Source organism: Apteryx mantelli, chromosome 16 (assembly GCF_036417845.1).
Source record: "Apteryx mantelli isolate bAptMan1 chromosome 16, bAptMan1.hap1, whole genome shotgun sequence".
NCBI classification, from domain to species: Eukaryota; Metazoa; Chordata; class Aves; order Apterygiformes; family Apterygidae; genus Apteryx; species Apteryx mantelli.
Window position 1 is genome coordinate 3,249,270 of NC_089993.1, and position 25,846 is coordinate 3,275,115.

General features: G+C 45.9%; 1 protein-coding gene across 3 annotated transcripts in view; it reads left to right on the forward strand.

Moving 5' to 3' along the window:
- The window catches only part of AXIN1 (axin 1), an 88,433-nt gene that overhangs the window by 41,584 nt on the left and 21,003 nt on the right, over positions 1-25,846 (forward strand). For all 3 annotated transcript variants that reach the window (XM_067306025.1, XM_067306027.1, XM_067306026.1), the window contains exons 3-4: positions 5,600-5,740; positions 15,827-15,923. In XM_067306025.1, the coding sequence (XP_067162126.1) occupies positions 5,600-5,740; positions 15,827-15,923 (238 nt within the window). The remainder of the gene's footprint in view (positions 1-5,599; positions 5,741-15,826; positions 15,924-25,846) is intronic.

Below are 25,846 nucleotides of genomic sequence, written 5' to 3' on the forward strand. Positions count from 1 at the left end.
CCATGTTCAATTATTTGAGTCAACATTTTCTTCCAGAAAAGCGTTTTGTCATAAAAATTCAGCTCTAGAGCCGGAGAAGATGGTAGCAATGAAACGGGTTCATCCGATCAGCTTCCCTGTTAGAGTGGGAGCTGCTACAGCAGCACTGGAACTGCCAGCAGACTTAGGAAGGCCATATTTCACTGGCCTACAGTTAGAACATTGTGCACTTTGTTCTCTACAATGACAGTTTAAATTCTACAGAATTTAAGTGCTTAGAGGTCTTTTATCTCCAAGGAAGTTTCTTTCTTGCTTTAGGTATTTATTTCCATATTTGATTAGAAATATCAGTGAGGAAGATAGGGAGCTGTTGAGAACTGAAAGGAGTGTCGTGTGGGTTTGGCATTGCGGAGAGGAGCTGTGAAATCTTTTGTGCAGCGTGGATAGTGATGGTGATGATGGAATCCTTTCCCAAGTAGCCCTGCCTTTCTTCTCAGAGCCAAGAGTAGCATGTCTGGCAGAAATTTGGCACTTGGCGTCTTTGATTTAAAATCAAAGTAGCCATCAGTGTGGAACCGTGTGAAGGAGACAGGGGGTCCCAGGAAAAGATGCCTTCAGGGAATTGCAGTGCAGTGGGAATTCTGGCTAGTCTGTGTCTCTCCACTTGCCCTGGCCTCTCTTCTCTTGTCTGTTGGAGCTCCAGGATCTGACAGTGCTAACATCGTATGTGCTGCTCTGGGTTTGAGGAGTGGGAAATTAAGCTCCATATGGGGATGGAATGTAGCTAAGAGAACATGCAAAATAAGCTCTGAGCAGGTAGAAGGAAGCTCTTAGGAAACGTTTCCTCATTTCCTACAACAGTTTTGGCCCTTGTCAGTACTATCAGACTCAACAGTGATCAATGGAGGGCTTTATCCAAAGTAAGGGCAGCTGGTCAAATTGACTTAGGTCACTATGATCTTTATTATACTTGTTCCATATGTGGTTGTTTTGAGGGCTAAGCAGCTGAGATCCGCGGAGGAGAAATGCAGCTTTATTTTTGTGCTATATCCATGTGAAATGTTCCATGTTCATTTCAAAAACACACACTGCACTAGGGATATAAAAGAAATTCTGGAAGTCTGCAGGCATTTGTGTGAAGTCTAGCTTTAAATGCTCACCTTTCCTTTTATTGACCTCGTCCCCACGTAGAGCTTGGTATGTGAGGTTTGCAGCTGACATTTCAAATCGCTCCGAGTGTGTCTGTATCCCTTTTACAGCAGCCTCCCCTCCCAGATCAGAAGTGACCAGTTTTTTGCTAGACTCCACGTTCCTTTAATGTTTTCTTACTAATAGATGTTGAAAGTGTTCTTCAGAGGCACGGCACAAAACATTCAAATAGTGATATGAGCCAGCTGAAGAGAGTTGTCAGGGAGAGGGAACATTAAGAGAAGGATTGAATACAGATGGATTCCTCAAAAGTAATGTAACCTGTTATGATTGCTTTGAAATCCTATACCCTTTCCATGTACTTATGCTTACCAAAAGTTTACATTTGCATTGATGTATTAGAGGCAGAGCTAAAATGTAAGTAATCCCTGTTGTATACATGCTTTAAGTGTGTAATTTTAGCTAAATACAACAGTTGTGACCAAAGTCTTTCCTGTATTCTCGGAGGCAAGTTCACAGCCGTGTGCGGTTCAGTAGGGGAGTTCTTGCATCTCGGATGCTCTGGAAAGGAGAGGAGCCATACGGCACCCATCTGGTCGGTGTTACCCAGTGAATTCCTTTCGCCATCTCAGATTCATACCCAGTGAACTCTTAAAATGCTCTGCGATGCTGGCGTGGGGAAAGAACTGCTTTATTTTTTTCCCTGTATCAGAACCACGTGTGTCTCAGTTCTACTTTGGGTTGTTTTCCTAGTGAAAAACACAGGGACGTGGCTCTGATTCCCCCCGCCCCCGCCCCGGACTGGTCTTGTGCACACGTGCATCCGATCTTCTGCAGCAGTCGCTTTCGAGCTAGGGTGGGAAAGAGGGGAGGGAATGGGAGGCTGCAAGACCTGATGAGCAAAGGGAGCCTCCCCTTCCCTTCCCAGGTCACTTCGTCTTCAGGAGCCAAAGCTGGGAAAAGCCATGATGATGTTTCAGAGCTCAGAGTGTGGCAGAATGGGAAATCACCCCTGGGAGCTCAGCCGGAGCCGCTACCTCCGTGCAGGCGTGACTCCAATTGCCTTGCCTTGGTAAAAAAGTGCTGGTGCTGCTGAGCTCAGAAGCATGCTCTCGCTCCTTCCCTGCTGTCTGAAACCTCCACTGGGGTCTGGGAAGGGAAAGCACTTGACAGCAAGCCTCTTTGAAGGGGAGATGAACAAAGCCATGCTAAGGAACCTTGTCTTATGAAGCACATGGTCTTATGAGGGTTAGGAGTTGATGCCCCCTCAGCATCCAGGCTGAACTCTTCGTGGCGATGTGGCTGCCCTGGGGCACCTCCCTCAGCCAGGAGCTGCTGCTGGAGACTCGGGAGCATCCTTCATGCTGCAGGGCACATGCTTGGGAAGCACCTGGAGACTCGGGCTGTGGTTCCACAATGCTTTTAAGGTCATCAGGCTGCGAGCTCCAACTGCGGGCCCAGGCTCCCCAGCCCGGACTGCACATTCCCACCACCTGGCCTGTGCTGGTGGGGTGGAGAGCCTGGGATGCACGGTGAGCGGACAAGGCTGACCCAGACATGAGGGCAGTGATGACGTGCAATTTTCCACTGTGTGGGTGCTCCTGAAAAGCTCCAGAAAGCTGGAGCAGCGGAGCTTGGTTCCCATGCAGTGTGCACTGGATGTGGGCTCCAGTCTTGCCATTTACAAAAAGCAAAAGTAACAGAAGGTTATAATGATAAAAAATCCCACAAGGTTTTGTTTACTTCTTGAAGCACAGTACATAGGAAGTACTGCCATATCAGCAGGGCTAAATCTGGGGAGATCGGAGGTGTTTTCCTTCTCTTCTGCGTGATCAGCTGATAAAAAAGAGAAATCGATGAGTCTGTGCATTTTCTTCTGTGTGTTGTAGTCATCTGCTGTGCTTTATTAATACGCTGCTAGAATAACGCACTCCGCTTCCAGAGAGGCCTGGCAAAAGGTCCACTAGAAGGTGGTGTTACATTTTAATTGGGTTATCCAAAAAAGCATCCTCTGTTTGCCCGCAGGGAAGGCCTGACCTATCCATCATTCACACCTCAATTTAAGAGGTTATATCTGCCTCCATCGTGCAACTGTCATATCAAATTTGACAGGAGGGTTACACTGCACAGCGCTCCTTTAATATTCAGAACTGACCATTATGCAAGGGAAGAAGTGGAGAATGGGGTGGTGGTAAGATTTTGACTTATTATACCTTGCTTTTTAGGGCAGACTTGTTCAAATTATTTCCAACCTTAAATATTTGCCCTAGAAATCTGTTCTGAAATCTAATGGACTATAGAAAGGAGGATGCTCCGTCACACGTTTAAAGTGACAGTCGGAAAGTTTGTGTGCTAGAAAATGTCTGTGGTAAGAGTTTTTAACCGGTCAACGCTGTATCACAGTGGACAGTGGAGAAACTTCTCAAGACGCCCTTCACTTATGGCAGTAGTGAAAAACCTCAGGTGACTCAGCTTTGGATGCTCTTTACACCACCCTTGTGCTATGCTGAGCTCAGTCACGCGAGGAGAAATAGCTTGGTGTTTTTGCTGTTTTGGGGCGAGTGAAATATTAGTTTTCTCTTTGTCAGAATAAAAGAGTGCATTTGTTTCTAACTGACCCCCTAATGAACCTAAAGCAACGTGATTTTTCATGGTGACCTGTGAGCACGCTGCCTTCTCTTTAGCATCCATGACCTCTTGTAGTACAAGGAAAATAGTAGGTTGTGGTTTCTAGAAGCGTAAGGGCATGGGGAATAGGAACTACACAAGCAGTTTACTAGCTGCTGGCTATAGCCTTGCTTAATTCAGTTTTCAAAATACTTTGCTAAACCTCATCCTTGGGCACCTAGTTCCATTTCATTAATAGATTCTGTAAACCTCTACCTTAAATGGGTTGTCTGCTAATTCCAGCTCATGTAGTGGCTACTGAGAGGCAATCGGCAGATATTATCAGTGGATGGTTATCCTGTGTTCATACTCTGTAAAAAAAAAATATGCAGAAACTGCCAGCTTTCCCTTTGCTGCTATCATGCCTCTTCCTCATCTCCAGTCCTTCTGTCTGCATGTTTCTCTTGCGTTTCCTCTCATCCTGTCTAAACATAAACTCCTCAGGGCAGGGACTGGTTTTTAGGTAGGGCTTTGACCGCTGCACTAGAGCCAGAAAAGCATTTCAGAGCAGAGCTGAGGAGTGCGAATCGCGTGGTGTGTCCTCCTCAGAGGTGTGCTTGGCCAAGTTCCATTACGAGCCATATAAGCTGGATGCCAGTTACTGCATTACTAAATACAAGATGATGCTGGTGAGCTGCATGATCTGAATTAAAACAGGATTCTGATTTTCAGAGCCAGTAACAGACCTTGGAAAACACATCAGCTCATCAACTGTAAGATGTCTTGCAAGCGTGGATGGCTGCTTTTAATTTCTTTTGTGCTGCTCTTCATGCAGAGGGGTAGTCAGGGAGCGCATGGGCTTAAATGATGCTGTGTTACTGTGCCAGCGTGAACCTTTCAGCTTGTTCGTCTTTCTGGCAAATTACAAAATGACTTGTACTAACAATAAGATGAAGGTGTCTGTGTGGTGCGACTGTCCTGAGGTGTAACAGAGTCAGAGGTGTGTTGGCAGCAGTCACATTTCTATGCCAGTGGTAGTGCCGGCATTAAGGAGCCACTTGCCCCCTTGTTTCATGAGCTTCTTCACTGTTAATCCAGGTCTCCTTCTGTGCAAGGAGCTGTCTTCCCAAGTTAACTCATGCAGGTGGCCTCTCTTCCTGCTGTTTTCTTTAAAAGAAGATTGGCCTGCTTGCTTATTTACTTGAATAACCTGCCTGCAAGACAAGGTGTGTGGTTGTGCATGAAGTAACCTCCGTAGATCCATGGCCAGATTGTCTGTTGGGAAAAGTTGTACAATTAGACCGTTCTTGCTGATGGAATTTGCAAGTGTTTGATGTACCCAAGTGTGACATTTGAGGTCTGCTTTAGGTTTTTGGCTGTAAGCAACAACCATTTCTTCCTTTACCTCCCTCGCTTGGCAAATGTCCTGGAGTGGGGTGAAGAGGGATAAAAAAGCAAGCACAGAATGGATGAGCCATGCTACACATCCGTCACAATCAGAAAAGCGGAACAAAGCCTGTTTTAACCAAGAAAAAGATGCTGTCTCATTATCTAGATACTGCTTTTAGATGTCCTGCCTTGCTCATAAAATGACAATGCTAAGCACTTAGCCAAGATACAATAAGTTGTGAATGTGAACTGGACTTAATCTGTATAGGTTTGCACCCTCTCTTTCTTCCACTCTATCAATATCATCTTCATTACTCCATGAATCCCCTTTTGCTTCCAGTTATGAGTAAACTGTTCACTTAATATGAACATAGTCACAGGACAGAGTCCTTCTGCCCAGTGATGCAGAGAATCCAGTGGCAGTAGGGTCAAGGTTGTGTCCTTTTAATTTGACTCTGTTTCATTTTTCTTCCAGGCATGGGTCATGGAGAGAGCCTGTTAACCCTTATTATGTCAACACGGGATATGCCCTGGCACCAGCCACCAGTGCCAATGACAGCGAGCAGCAGAGCATGTCCAGTGATGCAGATACGATGTCGCTGACAGACAGCAGCGTGTAAGTAACTTCAATTTGATGTAACAGTAAATGGGATGTAGCGTGCTTGTTTCTTAATGGTGGTGCTGGTTTTGTGTTTGTCTGGGGGAGGCATTGACAGAGATGGTGTTGGGGAGAATATCTGAGTAGACCAAGGTCATGGTCATTCTAGTGTTCTTTCCGAGCGGAGTTGCTTTGTCATTGTGCGGGCTACTCAGACTTGCCGTCTTGGGAACATTTGCAACGTCAAATGCTTTGAGAGGGCTAAAATAAATGATGCTTGGCAGGAGTTCCTGCAGTGTTTCTTGCCAGGTGCAAATGGACGTGGGTTCTCTTTGGGCTCCTCCCCATCAGGATGAATCAGATGGCAATCCAGTCAAGACTTGTACCAATGCTCTTTTCTCTGTCTTTTATCTTTCCGAAGTTCCCACTTGCCCCTGAAAAACACAGTATTCGGGTGGCTGATTACCAAATAAAGCCTGCATGAGGAGTTCCAGTAAGCGCTTTGCTGGAATACAGCTCAGGAAACTTCTCAGACTTCTTATCCAAAGCTAAGGTAGAACTCATCCGCAGTTGTACCTCTGCATTCAATTATCCTCATTTTGCGTAATGGATCACAAGATTAAGCTGGGTTAGAACAGTACCTACGACTGAGCAGACTTGGGCTCACCTCCAGGTCCTTCACAGTAGCGTTCCAGCGTTGCCTTAGTTTTTCAGTGCCTTGGGCCTGTCTGGAAATAGCTTTTCCTTCAAAGCGTGCTGTAATGGGGAATGTTACGCAAGGAAATACCAGATTCTTTCTCTTTGTCTGTGTAATAGAAAAGCTAAGTAGATTGAGATGCCTTTGAAGACAGAAGATAATTTGACTAAGCCTCTGTAGCTGCTCTGTAGGATGCCAGTGAAAGTGTACTCAAAAAGAAAGGAACATCAGCCCCTGGAAGCTGTTTATCCAGAACTTGCAAAGGGTCCTGCTGACCTGCTGTCACTTCTCTAAGCATGTGCCAGCATGGACCGTGCTGGGGAAGTGGATGTGCAACATGGATGTTCTGGGGATGGGGGATATAGGTCTTGGGGCTGAGGTAGGATGTTTCAAATGATAATTCCAGTCCAGGCTGTGCTCTGCTGCCTGTTGGCTTGTTATCACAAATTTGGAGACTCTCTACCTGTGCACATTGTGGCAAGAGGGGGTGGTAAAGACTGGTGCATTGTCATTTTTTCCCAGCCAGTTCATCTCATCAAATGTTTTCCTGTGAGTTCCTACATAACTGAAACAGTTACCCATAGCCTTAATGGATTCAGAACTGTTCAGAAACTGAAACTGGGGAATCTCCACATCATGCTTAGGCCTGTATGTCTGCTGCAGCCTCCTCCCTCTGCCACAGTTATAGCAGATACCTTGCGTCATGGCCCAATGAAAGCTGTAAGACAAGCCAATATATCCATCCTTTTAGCACTGAAGAAACTAAAATACACAAGAAGGTTTGTTCCAGTCTTCCTTTTTGTGGTGCATTAAGTTCCTTCCAAACTGCTGGAATTGCAAAGCATCCATTCCCTTTCCATGGGCTTGGATTGCTCCTGCGCCTGGTGGACGTGTATGAGACGTAATAACCCATGACTGCTGTCACAGCATGGCAGGGGAGCCAGAGTCTCAAGCTGTTTTTACTCTGCATCTGCTGTGAAGGACTCCTTCCTAAGTAGTTTTTTGCTAATAGCAGTGAACTTGCAACTCCCAACCTGTGGAGCCCCCCAGCAGTGTGTTTCCTGGGAAATGTGATGTTTCAGGATTTGCCAGATCATCCTGAAGCTGTTTCAGTACCAAATGAGAGTTCAAGGCACTCTTTCCCAAGCGGGGACCTCTTGTTTGGCAAAGCTCTCCTTCTCTGTCATTCACATGTGTGGAAATGCCCCCTTGGGAATTCCCTGTAACCCTGAAATCTCAAATGTTAATTTAAATAGAGCATTCAAATTTTGAACTTTCTACAAATACAAAACCTTGTGCTACAGTAGAAGCTTTGAATGTATAGAGGTCTTTCAATTCACCCAAACATCCTAGGCAGTGACAACATCTGATGTGCCCATTCATTTGGTTTGGCCTGTTCTTTCTTGACAGACTTGTGGTGAAGATGAGCAGAATTGCACTAATTTAGGGAAGCTTAAGGGCCTGTTTTTCTGTAACATATAACTTTCTAACTAATTATTAGACTGCTCAGTGAGGAAAAAATAGAGTTTCTGCAATTGTCCACCCTGCATGGAAGTACCTTTGGTTCACAACTGCTACTGTTGCAGCATGAGAGTGCAGACTTGGCACAGCATGAAGCTTCAAAAAGTTCAGCGGTGGTTTGTCAGAGAAGCATGGATATCTGTGTCTACCTGTACCTGCATTGTGGACTCATTGGAAGGTGATGAAGCAGCATGATTTCACTTGGATCTAACTTTAAGGTTGGCCTTGCTTTGTGTGTGTGGGGCTGACTAAAGACCTCCAGAGGTCTCTTCCAACCTATGTTATTCTATGATTCTTTGAGACTACTACAGCCCAGGAGAAGGGCCTTTCCTTGCTATAAGAGGTTGTCATCTCACTGTCAGACAGAAAACACAAAACTTCATAAAAATTCCAGGTCATCTATGTCCAGGCCATCGGTATTACGTTACCCATCTGCAAAACTCTAGTGGTGCAGGGACCGGGGACAATACATTTGCCATATGCAGCATGAATAAGCATTCACTTCCATGAGGAATTACCACATTTTTGAAATCTATATCAGAAATATCTGAAAATCCTGATAGTTCTGTCTCTTGGAAGCCAGCAACTCTAGGTTAGCAGAAGAGATTCATCAGGGAGCTGGAATTTGCAGGGTAAAGCCATTCATCTGTGCGCTACCAACAGCCATACTCAGTGTCCAGACTTCTCTGATGAGCAAAAGCCCAAAATGCGTACTGGGGATCATCTTTGCAGGACTCTCTGCCTTTCTGCTGATTCTCAGGATGGCACAGGGATTTTGACTGATGACCTTTCTAAAGACACTATTTGCCATTCCATCCCTTAAACAGTTTCCTATGCATAACAACACATAATATGGGTTAGATACTAGCCTGGCTCTTGCCTGTTTAAGTGTCAATGAAAGAAATAGCTCCTGTAAGTTCAGGATATTCTGCTGCTGGAGAGGAAGCTACCCATAATTAATAATTAACTCAGTTGGGGAGATTCTCCGTATTTGCAGTTTAACAAACTCTCAGTCCAGAAAAATCTCCAGAGGACATCTAGTCATTTTTTCTCATAGAAGAAACTGGTGAATCTCTTCCTTCATCTATGAATGCCGCCTTCACCACAACATGAGCAACACATACCGCCTACCTTCCTAAGGGCTTCCTGGAATAACTCACTAATTTCTGTCATGGTCTATGCCCTAGACATAGCTTGCCAGGCCAGAGACCAAAGGTAGAAATACTGTTCTGCACCTAGTGCGGCCAAGTCAATAGGAACTCTGCGGTCCTTCACCCAAACTTGGCAGTCATCTTTATGTCAGGGTCCATTCTGTCATACCTGGAGAAAAGGAAATGTTGGACAGCTTTGGAGTAACTGATTTGAGACAGGGTATCTTCTGACTTTGCTGAGATGCTTCTGAATGTCAGACAGAGCTTTTTATTTCCCTGGGTTATTTTCCTCTTGAATTTTGCTGCCAAGTTGGGCTCAGGCTGCAGTTGTTTCTCAATATGATCAGTGACTGAGCAGTTCTGTTTCATGTCTGGTCACCACTGCGCTTTTATACAACTGGTACCCAGAAGCCCCCTTCAAATCTTTTTTGCTTTTTCTAGTTACCACCCTCATGACAGAGCCCTGCATCTCACCCACAAGACAACTTCCTTAAAGATGGTCTGCAGAGGAAGAAAAAATGGGTTATGGGATTTTTGTTGTTGTTGCATCTCTGTGATGAAAAAAGATTTAGGAGAAAATATTCTGTTTGCTCTGCTTTTTAGTAGTGCAAATGCAAAGTGTCTTTCTGTAGAGCAGAAACCCTTTGATTCTTCAAGCGAAAGATGACAGGTTTACAGAATTAGGAGACCGTTTTATTAACAGCAATGCTGTAAACACAGAGTCCTCCAAGAGGCTCGTTTAGAGTTGTTGCAAATGTCAGGAGCTGTCAGACCTCATTGGAGAAACATTCCAGTCTGTGTCATGGGTGTCTTTAATGGGTGCTGCCCGTCAAGTTACAGCAGTTCGCCGCCTCCCCTTGGTTAATACAGCGAGCTGGTGAATCCATGATGCAGCTGCAGATATTCAGGAGAACTGATAGAGCAACCTGTCTGGCCAGTTTTGAGCACTACTTCTCCTCCAAGCAGTGTCTGTGTGCCTGCTCCCTGGTAAACGGACATGGGCCGGGAGTTCAGGGAGCTCTTGGCCCTTGCAGTATGTCTGCAGCAGGTCTGCCGCTCATGCTCTGTGCTGAGGGCGTAAAGGATGGTGAATCCCCTCACTTCAGACCCCTTTTATCCCAGGTCATGCATCCTGGTCCAAGGTGGAGCACTTCTGATATTTCTGTTGCCCTCTCTTATCAGGTTCATAGATAGTTGAGGTAGGATTTTTGGTCTTACAAGTTGTGGTTAATGGCATCCCTTGACTTCCATTAGCTACACAAAGTGTTTAGTTTTGCCTTGCTTACGTGGCTTTCCTTGCTAATGAAGACTATGGCCATGCTTCAGAGTCCTCTTAACCATTCTTGCCTTCTCAGGAGCTCTAGGTATCAAATACTGCCTTTCCTGTAATGGCCCATCCCTAACACTGGATATTACTGCATAGGAGATTCTTATACTTCATGAGAAACAACAGTTTGTCAATCTTACCCTTTTTACCCTTTGGAATTAGGGAGTTTGTTTTTGTTTTTACTCCTCCCCAGCTTTGGCTTGCCCGTAAGGTTTCTTTATGAGGCTTGGGTTGGAGCAGACATTTGCAACCTGCAGTTGTAGATCAGATGTCAGGATGTCACACATACCTTATCCATCTCATGTTGCAAAATGGAGGATGCAGACCCTGGCTAAAGTGTCACGGGAGAGGAGGGATGCCCCTGGGACAGAAAACTGTAGAGAACCACTGATTTAAAGGCTCAGTTTGATACAAATCCAGCTGCCTTGCCAACATCCTTCTACTATTCTTCATTTTCATCATCTGAGATGGAGCCGCAGTCTGAAGCTAGTGGGGGTCACATAACTTGTTATCAGAGGAGACAGATGCAAGAACTCTTTAAAATCTTCTTAGCTTTTAGTGCTTCCTTTTCCACGGGTCCAGTGGGCTCATGGGGTTGCACTGATAGTTATACCTGTTGTATCATTTATGCTGAAGTTCTTCATCCTCCCAATTTTTATTTCAGTAGCTGTAATTAATTCCTTTCACAGGGAGAATAATTTCTGTTTGACCATCCTGTGCATTCTTTATTCTCTGCTCCTTTTTCCTTTAGGCATTTTATCTCTTCTATGCCCACATAGGCTACTTTCAGGACTTTAATTACTGCTGATATGTGCTCTGCCTTCTGCTAATAACTAGCCCAATCTCAGTAGTTCATTTTAACTAAGTCTCAAAAATCATAAGAGTGAATCTGTGATCTTTCTTTTTGTGCATCTCAAACTAGATGCATGCAGATTTATCCCCAAATCACAAATCTGGACATACAGCCTTGACCTTTGGCTCACAAAAGACTCTGTCTGCATTCAACATTTGCTCTTCATTATGTTGTTTAAAACTCCAGTACCAGATTTTGTTCCATTTTTACATGGCATTGCTGAACCTATCTGCCTCCTGCTTTTCAAAGGAATTTCTGCAGAATTGCTCAAGGCAGCAAAAATGAAGAACAACCAGACGCAAGTTAAAGAAGGGACTCCTGCTGCTTGACAAGACTTGCATGTCTTAGTGCTTTGAATTTAGGCCTCCTCTAAGGAAAATGGCAATAAAAGCCTCATTTGCTGATGAGCAAGGTTCTTCTCTGTGTACGCTGTTTACATATCAAGCTCAATAATGAAGAAATGTAACTTCTCCTCAAAGGCAGGGCATGAATGGGGTGTGATCCCATGGCGGAAACCTCTGTGACCCTACATCAGAGGAGAACATTTCCGGACAATGCGGATGCAAACACGGGCTAATTGCAGAGAGCCCCAGAGTGCTTACAGCAAGCTGAGAAAGCACGCGGGCACACAAAGAGCATGACTTGATGCAAGGCATGATCTGCTGGTGTTAGCCAGCTCAAGCCAGAGGAGGAGGTAAAAACACGCGAGCGCAGTATTCAGTTGCTTAGACTTTGATACGTTGCAGTTGTCACCAGCACCCTTCCAAGCTCTGGTGTTCTCCCAGTCGTGGCAAAACTGATTTTGGAAGTGCAATTCCTCCGCCGGGCTGTGCATGCATGGAAAACTGCTGGCAAAAACCCGTACGATGTTTTCATATCACTTCCGAGCTAGGGCAAATGGTGTCAAGAGCACAGGGTTTGCAAAAAGCGCCCGACTCACATAAGTGTTTTTAAAAGTCATTTCTGTGGTACCCCGTACAAGCGCATGAAGACTAACTTTCAACAGGACGTCTTTCCAAGCACCGGCAAATATTATTGTAATGTGCTGAATTTATATAACAAGTGTGTTGTCGGTCTCTGTTGCTTGAAGAGTTGTGTTTTTGAGTGGCTTAAAAAACACAGCTCTTAAATGCCGGCCCTCCACTGATTATTTTTCAGTCTTCCTGTGTCATACGAATCCCTCCGCCCTTGTAGGCAAAACAGTCCTCTCTGCTGAAAACTGTTTTTATAATCTGAAGAGCAGCTGTATTGTTTTAGCTGTTGGATGTGGAGGCGAGGTCTAGAGAGGACATCAGCAAACGATGGTAGCCCGCGCTAGCCCTGTTGGGACGCGGTGGCCGCCGAGTCCCACAGCCGGTGGCTTGGGTTTTGTGCTCCCCGGTGAGCCCTTGAGAGGTGCCTCGGGCTACCAGCAGCATTTACCCTGTATCTCCGGGACTTGGAAGCTCCTTGCTTGGAGCACCTTGAAGATCTCTATCTTGTGGCCTTTAGTGGAAAAAAATCTCCATATGAATAGCATCTTTCCTAAGGGCAGGGGACAGGCTCCGGGGCGGGAGGGGGGTGGTTGTCCCAACAGAGATATCAAGGGAGGTGAAGGAAAATGGAGGTGCAGCGTCAAGGGGCAGAAGTTGAAAGGCCTTAAATCACCACGTGGATGCTCAAATTCAGAAGCAGAAACGCCTTAGGTGGCTACAGCGGCTCTTTGCTTCTGCGAGGGCTCCCAACGGTAAATGAGAAGCAATGTCTCCTTTTCAGCCCGGGGTTGTGGGCCGCCTAAAAACCATACTCCCTTCTCCGGGCCTTGCCGTGCGTCCTGGCTCGTCTTTGGCTGGCGGACAGGAGTCAGGAGCCCTCGCCATGGAGGGCCCTGGTGGGAGCCGTCTCCGGTGATCCAGAATGGCCTTGACTTCCGCCATATTTGTACAAGTTTAGCAGCTTTTTGCGTTAGCGGGTCCCCAACGGCGCCGGTCGGCGCCATGGTTAGATTTGGAGGCCCTCGGCGGAGGAGCGGCGAAGGCACTCGTTAGCAGCGCGCAGCCCAACCTCCGTCCGTCTGTCCGTCCCGGAGGCCGTTGCAGGTCGGCGTGGGGAGCAGAGGGAAGCCGCTGTGTTCCCAAAATCGCAGGGCGACGACATTAGCGTTAACGAAACGGTAGAAACTCCCTGGCTCCCGCCGTTGCATCTCAGCGCAGAGCTTGCTGGCGCCAAAGAAAACCACACGGTGAAACGAGTAAATACAGTGCTGGAAGTTTTATTTTAAAAGTAGATGTGCTCTAAAAACGATATTTTTTTCTTTTATTATTATTTCGCTATCTATTGAAAATATCTCAAAGCAAGTTACCTGACAAAGGGAAACCAAAGCGCGGTATTGGTTTTTCCTTGCTTTCCCCCGTCCCCCCCCCGTCCCCCCCGCCATCTATTGAATAAGGTTTTGTCAGGATAAAATTAAAGTGCTTATCTTTGAATTTGCTTCCTCTGGTTGAGTTGGCACAGCGCATTGAACGAAGGAATGCTCCAAGTTCAGAGGTGGCATTGGGGAATCTAGTTAAAATGACATCAAAGGCAGCACAGCGGGGCTGAACATGTGTTTGAAGCCGGATAGATTAGAGGCCATTATCAGCCTTTCGCTACTGTGCGCTGAACAAAAGTCGCTCTTTCCGCTGGGACGGCTGCTGCGGAGAATTAAAAAAATATATAAAATAAAATAAAAATTGCGCCTTCCCCTACAATGCTACTTTTCCCCGCGAATGGCCCTGCCGCTTTAACGTGCGAGTTGTGTTCTGCTACCTGGGTTTTCTGCACGGCAGTTGAGCTGAAATCTTGTTTACTGATTCGTACCAGAAATTGCTAAAATTGTGCCACGGCAAAAACCCATTCTGTAAAAATTACCACTTGTTTCGTTGCCGTCTGTTCTGGAAAAAAAGCTACGTCTTGGTGCGGTGCAACTCTTTAACCGTTGTGACTCCAAGTTATTTTTCAAATGGAGGTTCATCATTAAAGAAAATGAAGCCTCCTAATGAAAGCTATCGTAATCGCCCGTTGTTATGGCAACGCTTTGGAGAATTGCTCTGCTCTTGTAAAGTGTCATTGACTTGGTGCAGCAGAGGTGATGTTCTCGCATTTGCTCTTCCTCCTCCCGCATTACCTGCAGCCCGGCGTCAGAGCTGTAATTAGCCTGACTAATTTTTCTGTTTTGTCATTTGTCTTCCTGCCGAAAAAAGCACTTGTCATTAATCAGGGTTTTTTATTTTATTATAATGGTGTTCGATTTTTTTGGCTGCCTGGGTTACCAGATGAGATTGCATTCGTACGATGTAGTTCGGTCACAAGAGCAACCCGGTAGCAATTCAGTAGGTGCCCGTCCTCCCGAGGAGAGAGCGAGGTTTAACTGTTCTATTTATGTCATCTAGAAGCAACTGTGTGTTGCTGGGGGGGGGGGTTAAGATGATAAAGACATTTGGCTTGTGTAAATGTCTCCTCTTTGTAAGATGTGGTGGGACTGGATCGTTTGCACTATTCGGAATGGTGCAAGGGTCGTCCGTTCGCTGGGGTGTAAAGGCTGAGGGGAGGCAGTGTATATGCACAGAAGATACTTGGTATTTGCAACAAATAAGCCACTACATTAATTTCCACAAGTTTCATTGCACAGACTTCCAAAGCAGTTACTTTTACTGAATCAGGAGAGTCGATACGATAAAAAAGGAAAACTCCAAACCCATAAGCTCCAGGAGGGCATTTGTTTTTGCACCCGTTAATTTTTCTCAAAATAACCCAGTTTCACTAGGGTGCGAGCCTGTATCTCGTAACTGAGCTCCACTTTGCTTCGTGGGATATAAGCGGCAGGGATGCAACGGTGAAAGCAAAAATGTTTTTTTCCCTGAAGTTACTCTCAGGCAACGACGATTTGCCATTAGCAGTGCTTGGCAAAGCCTGATAGCTCCAACCCCTCCAACACCAGCTCGTTGGGAGCCGACACGCACCCAAAAGCCCATAATTTCTGGCTGAGCTAGAGGTTGTCTTAAGAACAGTGGAGTCTGCCCCTTTGCTTTGATAAGCCATTCGAGAAGTTGTCAGGCTCACTTAAAAATATATATACACCTTGTTCCCCGACTGAATTCCCCTTGGTGTAGATGGTCCCACTCCTCCTCCTCCTCCTCCTCCTCCTCCTCCCCCTCCCAGCCTGCCCTGTGGTTTATAACTGCACATTGCCTTCTCTTTTATAGAAAGCAACCAAGTATAAAAGGTGCCAGGATGCAATCCAAGTCCTTCTCCCTGGCCTGCGCCTAGGGCAGGGGTTGCCGGAGCCCTGCCTCGCGCTGCTCCCAGGGGATGCCGTGTAAGTGCTTCCCCTCGGCGAAAAGCAGAGCGCTGCGGCCGCTGGGACTGCTGCGAGCACCATTCCCCACCCCGGGTTCTCACACTCCGGTGCGCTTGCCCTGGGTGGGATCTCCTACCTGCCTCTCTGCAGCGTTGAGGCGTAAAGGTACGTCCTGCGATCAGAGACCGCCTAAGGAAAGGCACTGAAGTGGGCTGTGTTGTTGTTTTGTTCTGGCAGAGATGGGATCCCACCGTACAGACTCCGAAAGCAGCATCGCAGAGAGATGCAGGAAAGTGCCAAAGCAAATGGACGTGTGCCACTACCTCACATTCCTGTAAGTAGCAGTATCTCCTCTCGCAAAGGTAAATACGCAAAATCTGTAAGATCCCTAGCAGACCTTCGCTGTGCTTGCTCACATGTCTGTTTAACCTTCCCTGGCCCTCTGTTGTCTGGGGATGTTTTAAGACAGAAATCCGCTGTGCTGGGGAAAGGTGTGTGAGAGGGAGGAAGGCTTGGTAGCCTTTTTCCAAGCTTTTAGAGTTGATCATCAAGGGACGTCCAAAGCAGGTAACTTTTCTTAACCAGTCAGGCAGGAGTCAGCTGTTTCTCTGGGGCAGAATGGATGCATCGGCTGGTTTGGGCAGCTGGTGTCTGCCTGCAAGCAGGTTTTTTTGCCATTGGGTGAGCCAGAGAGACCTAGGAAAGGTGTAGGAGGCCACCAGGCATGGAGGCTGACATAGCTTTCAGCCAAGGTCAGCTAGGGAGAAATGCAACCATCCCAAGCCATACAGTGGGTTGCAGAAGGGAATTGTAACCAGTTCTGGAGGACACCGCAAAGCCTGCGGGGGAATACAAGACAGGAAAGCAGAGAAGGTGCAGATATAAGCATTTCCAGTTGTCTGATACTGCCTCCTCGGTTGCTTCAGATAAGCAAACTGCTTTTGGAAGATGAGCATGGTCATTAGGGCTCTGCAGCACCATCTGCAGCTCCACTTATTCTCATAAGTATTTTTCTTTCTGTGCAAAGTTACAGGTGACATTTAATATCTAGCAGGGAATAAAGGTGCTTCTTTCCTCTTTGGACAGCTGGACTCTAGTACAAATCAAATAGAAAAAACACATCCATCTGCTTTTTGCAGAAGTGGCCTCAAACTTGACGCAGCTGTTCTTGTCCTGCCCGCTCAAAGCAGCACAATACAAGCAGAAATACACCCTTGTTTTAATCTGATTTAAAAAAAAAAAAAAAAAAAGCAAAGAACCCCACCAACCTTTGTTTTCCCTTTTAAATTAGATTATTTTCCTTAGATTTAAGAGGGTCTCCTGTGCTTTGATCACTGGGTTGACAATAAAAGCCCTGGCTGTGGACGCTCACTAGCCATCTTTGCTCAGTCACCTCTCTTTTCACACAGTTGCTTTCACAGTGTGATTGCTGTCGAAAAGACTGGCTGGGCGCCTTTTTATTCCACTTGATGCAGTTTCTACTGTAAGCATTGCTTTGTTAGAGTTGCAATTTGAAAGCCTGGCCTTTATTTTTTTGTTGTTGTTATTGTTGCCGTTACTGAACAGTGGGAACTACTGATTGAATATTCTCTGACTTCAAAGCTTGTCAGTGGCTTTACCTTTTGGATAAAAATAATAGCAGCTTTCTGTTGATCGTGTGTGCTGGCAGTGCCTCAATGAACTGCAGGTTATAAACTCAGAGTATGGAGCATGAAATATGTATAGTGAGCTCTGCTTTAACGAACTTCCATCTGCCAAACTTTTCTTTTGTTGAAATGAATAAGTGTCATTCCAGCAGCAGTTCCTTGCAGCCTAATTAGTTTTACTTAGCATTAAATTTTATCTACTTTTTTGGAAACCAGTTAAAAAAAGGAAAAATAAAAACCACAAGGTTTAAATTGGCCACCTGCTGCTTATAAATGTTTGTATTGTCCTACTTATCTACATGGTCTGTTAGAACTACATATTCCTCCTAAACTACACACGGACGCTTCACAAGGATTTTTCTGTGAAACATCCGGTGTTCCCATTAGATTTTGTGCTGTAAGTTTAAGTCCCAGGGAAGAAGGCATCTTGACGCCTATTTATATGGGAGTGGAGAACTGAGAAGTCAAGTTACTTCTAGTCTTTCTCCAGGGAATAAAAGTTTAGTTCAGACACTATGGCACCTCCTGCCAGCCAATTACTGACATACAATTGGCATCAACTTCAGAGAGTGACTGCTCTGCCCTCGCTTATCAATCAGCCAAGAAAGGGGAAGGTAATTAGACAATATGTTTTGACAACACCAGTGTGAAATGTTATAAAGTTAGTCTTTTAAAATCACCTCTAACTGCAAGTTCATTGAATTAAACTTACCCAATTAGCCAGGAGCCATGCAAATGTTTCTTCAAGTGCCACTTCCCAAAGCCAGTTGTTAGCTATGGGCTGCATGATATCCTAACGCACTATTAGCTGCTTGGACCTGATGATTAGCATATTTTTAAACATGTAGCAATGACCAAACTGTAACCTTTGAGTGAAAGTCTTTATGGACTACATATCTAAGCGGTATAGGCAGAGCCGACACTAATAGTGCTTGCAGAATGCGCGGCATGTTTTGCTTGTGATAGTAGAGAAACTTCTACTACCAAAAAGTCATTTCAGAAGTCCTTCAGAGACCTTACCATTCACTTACAAGTGATTTGTAGGGCTATTATGCAAAATACTGAAAGAGCTTGTATTGTTTTTAATAGCAGCACTTTTAGTTAGGTGTAGAAGCTATAAACTGTAGTGATTTTATGGTCATAGGAGATTGCCCGCTAGTTTCAATGGCCATGCTGCCTCCAAACAACGAAACCATGCTTTAGACATGTCAGATGCCCTGCTATGCAGCAGTAGGTCTTGGTGCATGGCCAGCGGTGTTCTGCATATTCTACACAGTATATACAAATGCTGTAAATTTGGAAAAGTAATGTTTTTCAGAGTGGCTCTTTGCCCAGGAATGCAGTGGCTGAAGGTCTCCAGCAAGCTAGGAAACCTTCGTTTTGTGCCTCTCCCAGGAATCTTATTACACAGCAGGCAAATGTTGTTTTTCATGTGATGTTCCATCTTGCTTTTGGATTTGAGCAGACTCTTTGAGCAACTATAGTAAGTAGGCGAATTCCCGAAAGAAGAGAGTGAAAGCACAGAGAACACAAGGCCTCACATGTGCTGTTGTACTGTTTTCCCCACTGCCCAGCGCTGAGTGGATGCCCTGCAGCCAGATAACAGCAGGACTGTGTTAGATGTCTGCCCCTGGACCTGGCATTCATCAGACTACTTTGGGAAATCAGCACTCCAGCAAGAGTTCCCAGGAAAAGTCAAGATCTTCCCCTAGAATGATGTTGGGTTTTTTTTCTTCTTCAATGGCATAAAGAAGCCATTTTGCAATGTTCTTGCTGTAGCTGATCATCAGCTGGGAGCTGTCCTATCCTCCCCCACAATCGCAGAAGTGGCAGCTCTTTACACTGTTCCTTCACGAGAAGAGAAAAGGTAGAAAAAGCAGAAGAGTCAGTCAGGCTGTTTGCTCAACTTTCCCAGAAGGTCTTAGCCAGGATGTCCTGTATGCAGAGATGACTTCCATAGTGTTCTTTAGTGGAACAGAAAATTTGGAGTCACTGTGCAACACTGTGAGAGTGAGTGGTGAACAGGCGTTCTGGAAGAGCCTTGGGCTCGTGCTGCCAGGATGACTACAGCTGTATGCACTTTCTGCTCCTCTGGGTTGGTAACCTGTTCAGAATTCCCTTCAGCCATTTTATGGCTTTTTTCCTCAAATGCCTTGCAGCAGCGGGACTTCTGGCTAATCCCTGAATGCCATTAGATGGATGCTGAAATCCAGCTATCCACCAGCTCTGCCGCAGGAGTGAGTGGAATGGAAACACTACCCTTTAAAACCAAACGTAGCAGGGGCTTGGAATACATTAATCTGGGAAATGTAGAGGTTCAGAAGTTCTTTACTCTTGGCTCCCTAGCTTGCCGCCTCCATTTCATCTGCAAAACTGACTTTTGGTCTAATGTCAGCTACTCAAGCATCGTGGAGGCATCAACCTGTAGAAGGAAGAGACCTTTGGGATTTACCAACACACTATTCTTTGGCCCAGTCAGATCAGTCAGAAATTATTCAGCCCAATTCATAGATCCCTAAGGCTGATTAGAGGCCTCTACCCAATTATAGCATTGGAAAACTTCTTATTTCATCTTAGAACTGAGGTTTATTCTCCCCAAGGGGAACTCACAAGCTGCAGTGAGTCTTCCCTTTCAGCCTTTTCAGTTCCAGGTATTATATAGATCATAGTAAAAACGCTGTCCCTGTGACAAGACTGAAGAGATGGCATAAACTAGGTTGGGAAGAAAGGGCGAGGAAGGACAAGGTAACAACAAAGAGCACAAAACATCAAAGGTCCCAGCTTTCAACCTTGCAGACAGACGTGCAGGGCATTGCTTGAGAGCTCATTCTGTTGAACCAACTTTGAACACTGAGCTTGCAACTTTATTGTGTTCCTTCTCCTCACTATGGAAGAGAGAAGCTAACCTGATCTTTCAAGAAAGATAGCTGGGCAGACCTGGTTTTCCCAAGGGAGTACATATTTAGGATGCCAGTGTGTTCTGATGTGGAGCTTGCTCGTCAAAGCACAGTTTCTCAGAGAAGGTGATACCCATCAAAACCCAAGTCCTGCATCTGCTTCATGGAGCAAAATCCATGCAATTGCCACTCCATTAGCTCCAAAAAAAGAGGGGGAAAATACAGTAGCAGATGCTAAATGGAAATACTGGAGAGCTTATATATCTAGCATATTTTTAGCAGGCTGCTTCTTCCCAAAGGTGCCAGAGCTTCAGGCGCTTCGCATGTCAAGGATAGTGATTCAGAAGAGGCACAATGTTCTGGTGATAGGTGCCCCAAGGAATCCTTCCTCACAGCTGTCACTAGGAAAGATTAGTCCAACCAGACCAGCTCAAGCTATTTTCTTTCTTGCCAGCCAACATGACATTCAGCCTCCCACCCATTCTTCCCTTTAACCTCCCCAACTCGTCATGGTTTGTTTCTGGACAGACCCCATCTGAGTTAGTGGCAGCCTCATTAGATGGAACAACTATTCTTAAAAATGAAGTGATTCCTTTCAAAATTGTTGACCCAGAATGGCCAGAGATCTCACTCTGGTCCAGATAGGAGGGCATAGATCTTCCAAAAACAGTGGCGAGTGTTTGACCCATCAACTCTTGGAAAATGCTGCACCCTTTACTTGGAACAAAAGCATTTTGGAGCCATTCTGATTTGAAAACAATAAACAGCTTATTTATGACTCTCTTGGCAGGGCTCAGTATCCCCCCAGGGAGATGGGGGCAGATTCAAAGCATTGAAGCTCTGAAAGATCCTTCTCTGTGCAAAAGCTCAGCCTCGCTGGTTTCTGATGGAGCGTATCTCCATTCCTAAGTCAGGCCTGTCATTTGATAAAAGTTTCTCAAGCCGTTTGTTGTCTGAAGCCTTTTGAACCAGGTCAATGCAGTCCATGTTTGCTGTCCAGGGATGTCAGAGAGCACTCAGCAGTTATCTCTGTCATTTCAGCATGGAATTTGCATGCATTATTCCCCGGTACTACGAGTTTCATGGGGAGCTCTGTGTAGCTCATCCTTTGAGCTAGGAATAAAGTGAAACCCATGGAGATACTCAGAGCATCCATAATGCACATTCTGCTTGCCAGCGTTCTGCAAGTCACCGACGGACCCACAGCAGAACAACACAGGCTGAGTGTAATCACTCTCCATGGACTAGAGTGAGGCTTATTTCAGTCAGATTGAACTCAGATGGTCAGGGAGACAGTCACAGGGACCGCTTCCTAGCAGGGACTGCACCAGGAAAGAGTTGCACCCTCGGTCTTTCACCTTTGAATGTGCTGCTGTAGGACTTCAGCAAGCTGTTGTGCTGAGTGGAAAACCCCAAGGGCAGGATAGTGGGATTTGCAGATACAAGGGTTTATCAAAGGGAGAGGAAGACTAGTTCATCAAAAAGACTCTTAGGCTTGATCTTTTTAATTTCTGTAGTTTAGTTTCTATTACTTACAGCCTTTCAGAGGCTGCGGATAAATGTGCTGAAGTATTTGTTGTGGAAGAGCAAAGTCATCTTATCTAGAGCTCCCTAGATAAAGTAGTGACCCTGAATGTCTTCAGATGCTCATTAGGGATGAAGCTGTGCTCCTTAGGCATTGCTGGATCTGGAAGGAGCTACCTTATTTTAACAGGAATTAAACATGCAGGTTAGCAGACTTTGACCTTTCCACCTGCTGCAGCTGCTGGCTGGGTGCTTGGAATAGACTTTTTATTTTGGGATGTTGCATTGCATCAAAGGCTGTGAAAATAAAGGGAAATTCTTTCCCAATCCTGCTTTTCTGTGGAAGCTGCAGCAATAGGGTGCCATGGAGAGATTCTGCACGTTGGACTTGCAAAGTTTCTAACGAAGCGGCGCCTGCTTCTGAACAGGTCTTAGTGCTGCTGCCGTATAAACAACCGCAGGGAAAGTTGGCCGGTCTGAGGTGGCAGGAGGCAATGAGCACATCGCCCAACTGGTTGCTACTTGTCAGTGAGAGATTTCTCTCATTGGGAATTGCTGGCATTACCTCACAAAATAGACAGTGTTCATGTTTTTGGGCCCACTTTCTGATGAAAGCAGACTCTCTTAGGCTGAAGAGTCCTGCCTCATGGATATCTGAGGAATGAGGAAATAACACTTGTATCTCAGAAGCCTTCCCGATATAGAGCAGTGAGGGGACAGGCTCTGTCAGGTCCCACCACATGATTGCGTGCAGCTGGGGGCAAATTCCTGAACTACACAGGGTCCGGATGCTGGGATGCTAAGCATGTCGCTTTGGTTCTTAATGCCAATATTTCGAGACTAAACTCCATTTTTGATGAGGAAAATCTTTCTCTGCAGTTTTCCTTTTAAAAAAGGCCATTGCTTTGCAGAGCCAGAAGACCTGGTGGCTGAAAACACTGTCGTCACATGGTGGGAGCCACGTGGCAGCTCACACGCATGTGCATATAGGTTATGCCCTTTTCAAAAGATGTTAGGAGGTAACTAGTATTAGGTGGAGAACATCTTTTGCTTTTTCTTTCTGTTCTCATTACTGAGTGTTCTTTCCTTGGTGCACGTCCCCCCTCCATGCACACAACTTCCTCCCTAATTTCCTACTCTGTAGCATTACTCATGGTCTTTGCTATCGCAGTTATTGCAAATGTTGCTCTTAATGGCCAGTTCCTCGTTACCTGGTTTTTCCCAAGAGCCTTTCTCAACAGCTTTGTGTGACTGTTTAGTTACCGAATGCAAGTCTCTGTTTTTGCTCACAGACTTGCTTTCTCTCGCTCACCGGTTCTCAGCAAGGTTGTGCACGGGAGGCAGGCTCTGCCTCTTCTGACAGAGTTGCCGCGGCGCTCCCGTGTCCCATGGCGTTTCCAGCCCCCTGGTAGTGCCTTGCCTCCCCAAAAGCGAGAGGAGAAAAATGCGAGTGTATCCCATGCCGTCCTGCACCTCCAGAGTCTGCTCGGTATTTAGGAGGCCTATTTTTAGTCCTTTAAATAAAGAACTGGGAAAGAGAGGGAGGGACCTTTTAAGGTTATCCTCAGACAGCCAGCAAATCAAGATCTCTACACAGTTGCACTCCATAATTTGGTATCTTGGGCAGTCAGTCGCTTGCCCAGGAAGTACGGCCCGACCCTCCTGCCCGTGAGGCTGCGGTTACCTCTCTGGAAGGGGCAGATGTGGAGAGCGGAATGGTAAGAAAGCATATCCCACTCCCGGCTGTGCCCGGCCCCTCTGGATGACTGGGACTGTCTGTTACTTCTCAGCACGTCCAGGCTTGTCCCCTGTTGCTTGTTGAAACAGAGCCTGCTTTGATCTCAAGGGAGGGAACAGGCGCCCTACTGAAAATCAGCCAGCAGCGCTCCGCGCTCCGCAGCTGCGCCGTGAGACATGGAGAAGCACAGGTGAGCCACCGTTCCCCAGGGCAGGTGGCCTCACCCTGCCGAAGGGAACGCTGCGTCCTTTGTTGCCCCAGGATATCAGCTGGGACAGATCCCGCATCATGCAGGACCGGAGCCCTTTATGCTGGTGTTTCAGCCACGCTGTCATTAACCTCGTGCAGAAGAGGCTGGTTCCTCTTTCAAGGTGCTGTTTGGAGCTCTGGGTTTGGTGGGACGAATGACACAGCTGGAACCGTTGTGATGAGGGCCCGAGGAGAAAACTTTGCTGCGGGCAGAGGATGCACAAGAGGATGACTTTTGGGGGAGAACTTGCTTCAAGTGGGCCACACTTGGAGAACAAGACTGGTTTGGAAGCCACATCTTGCAGAGAGCGAGAAGGTCTGGCCAAGAAGGTGCAACTCCAGCCGTGGAAGGACAGGAGCTGAAGCAAACCAGGCTGGTCTTTTACTGGAGCTCCTGTAATAATGTGGTCCTGATTTTGGCTTTGGAGAGTCTGTGTGCTGCAGAGTTGCAGAGCAAGCTGCCGTACGAGAATATCAGCAGGTAGCAAGGAGTGTTAAACCTGGCAGAGCTGTGCCGTATCTCATCAGCCTTTCCCAGTGCCTGGTGCACGTAGGGTATTTCTGGCATGTGCTTGCCATCCTACTCTCTCCATGTTGGCCCCAAAAGATTCCTGTCAGCTTGTAGAATTGCTTTGAATCTGTCTTCTAATATTTTTCCTCCTTCATGATATCTTCCCCATATTTTTGCTTCTCCCATCCTTTTCCTCCAAAGACATCTAACTGCCAACAGTACTTTCCTGTCTCAGCCCAAACAGGGGTTGGATTTTCTATAGCTCCACAGGGAAATTGTCTTTGTGTCTTGCCCTCGCTCTTGTTATCTGGGTTATTTTCCTCCTTGTTAGCTATGGAGTGAGGGACACTGCTTTGGACTGGGGGATGGAGACGGTTTGTTTTGGGCTGTCGCCTTTGGCAGTGGTCCCAGTTCTGTTGGGCTCAGTGCTGACTGGATAACTTCCTATCAAGTTATCGACCCTTCTGGTTTTTCACAGAAGGCTCTGGGCAGGCAGTCCTTTTGCCTGCAGAGCTACATCGTGTCCACAAAAAATCCCCTGGGGACACTGCAGTCCAGCACCATGCGGCGTGAAAGAGATGATAGTAGCAAGCATTGAAATTGAGATTTGCTGGCAGGGTTTGTTGAATTTTGTTCTCAGTGAACAAAAAAGCATTGCTTTAAGCTGAGACCTCGGCAACTTGGGTGCCATAAAAGATGTCTTCAGCTTCTCGGTGCCATAAGTTAGGATGCTTTTTCCATTATTTTTCTCCCCCCTGCCTTCCATTTGGCAGTTGGCAGAGAGAGAAAAACAGTATGATTTGCACGCTTTTGCAAGTTTTGAGGCAGAGCATTATTTTAGTCTTCCGCGCAATTCTCTCAGCTGATTCAGGGTTTGCACAAAAAAAGCGATTGGAAAAAATTGCGTGATCTCTAATTCTCCTTTAAAGATCCCAAGCTAGATGTCTGTTTCTGGTGCTGCATTTGTTCTTTCCTTGTGAATTATCTCGTGTCTTCATATTTAATTTTATCTCTGGTCATATAAAGTGTATATTTCTCTCATGTTGGTATTGAAATATTTGAATGCAGGTTTTTATACTATTTTCCATACGTTTTTTCTCTGAATGAAATTTTTATCTCTGCTGTGTCATTTTAATTTTTCTACTGGCAAAAGTAACAAAATAACACAGAAAGGATAAAAATGAGGAGGAAAAAAAAATACAGTGGCTGTAAGCTTGATGCTTCACTACAGAAGCTTCTTGTCCCAGAGCACAGGAATTTAGGGGCAGTGTAACTGAGCGTAAGGAATTGAGAATGCCCTTGAACTCTCATAAATATTTGTTCGGTCATGCAGAGCAAACAGAAAATTAGTATCTCCGTGCTTGTAAGGTTGCCAGAGGTTGCTGCATTGATAAAGCAAGCAGGGAACCTTTGCATAGCTCTGAAGAAAGCTAGATGCAGTCCTGCCACGGTTGGATACTAGTAAGAGAGGAGGTTTTGCGGGAACAGTTGCCTTTCATGGCTGGGGTAAGCTGCAGCAGAAGCTGGGAGATGGAGGAAAATAAGATTTCCTGGAAGCGACAGGATTTCCACTCCTTTCTGCTGCTGTGGACTAGCCTTGCAGTGATTGACAGGCATACACTGCTTCACCTGCACTAAGCAGACTGTATTTAAGTAAGAAGTCTCCTTTCTATGGAAGTGAAAACATGCCAG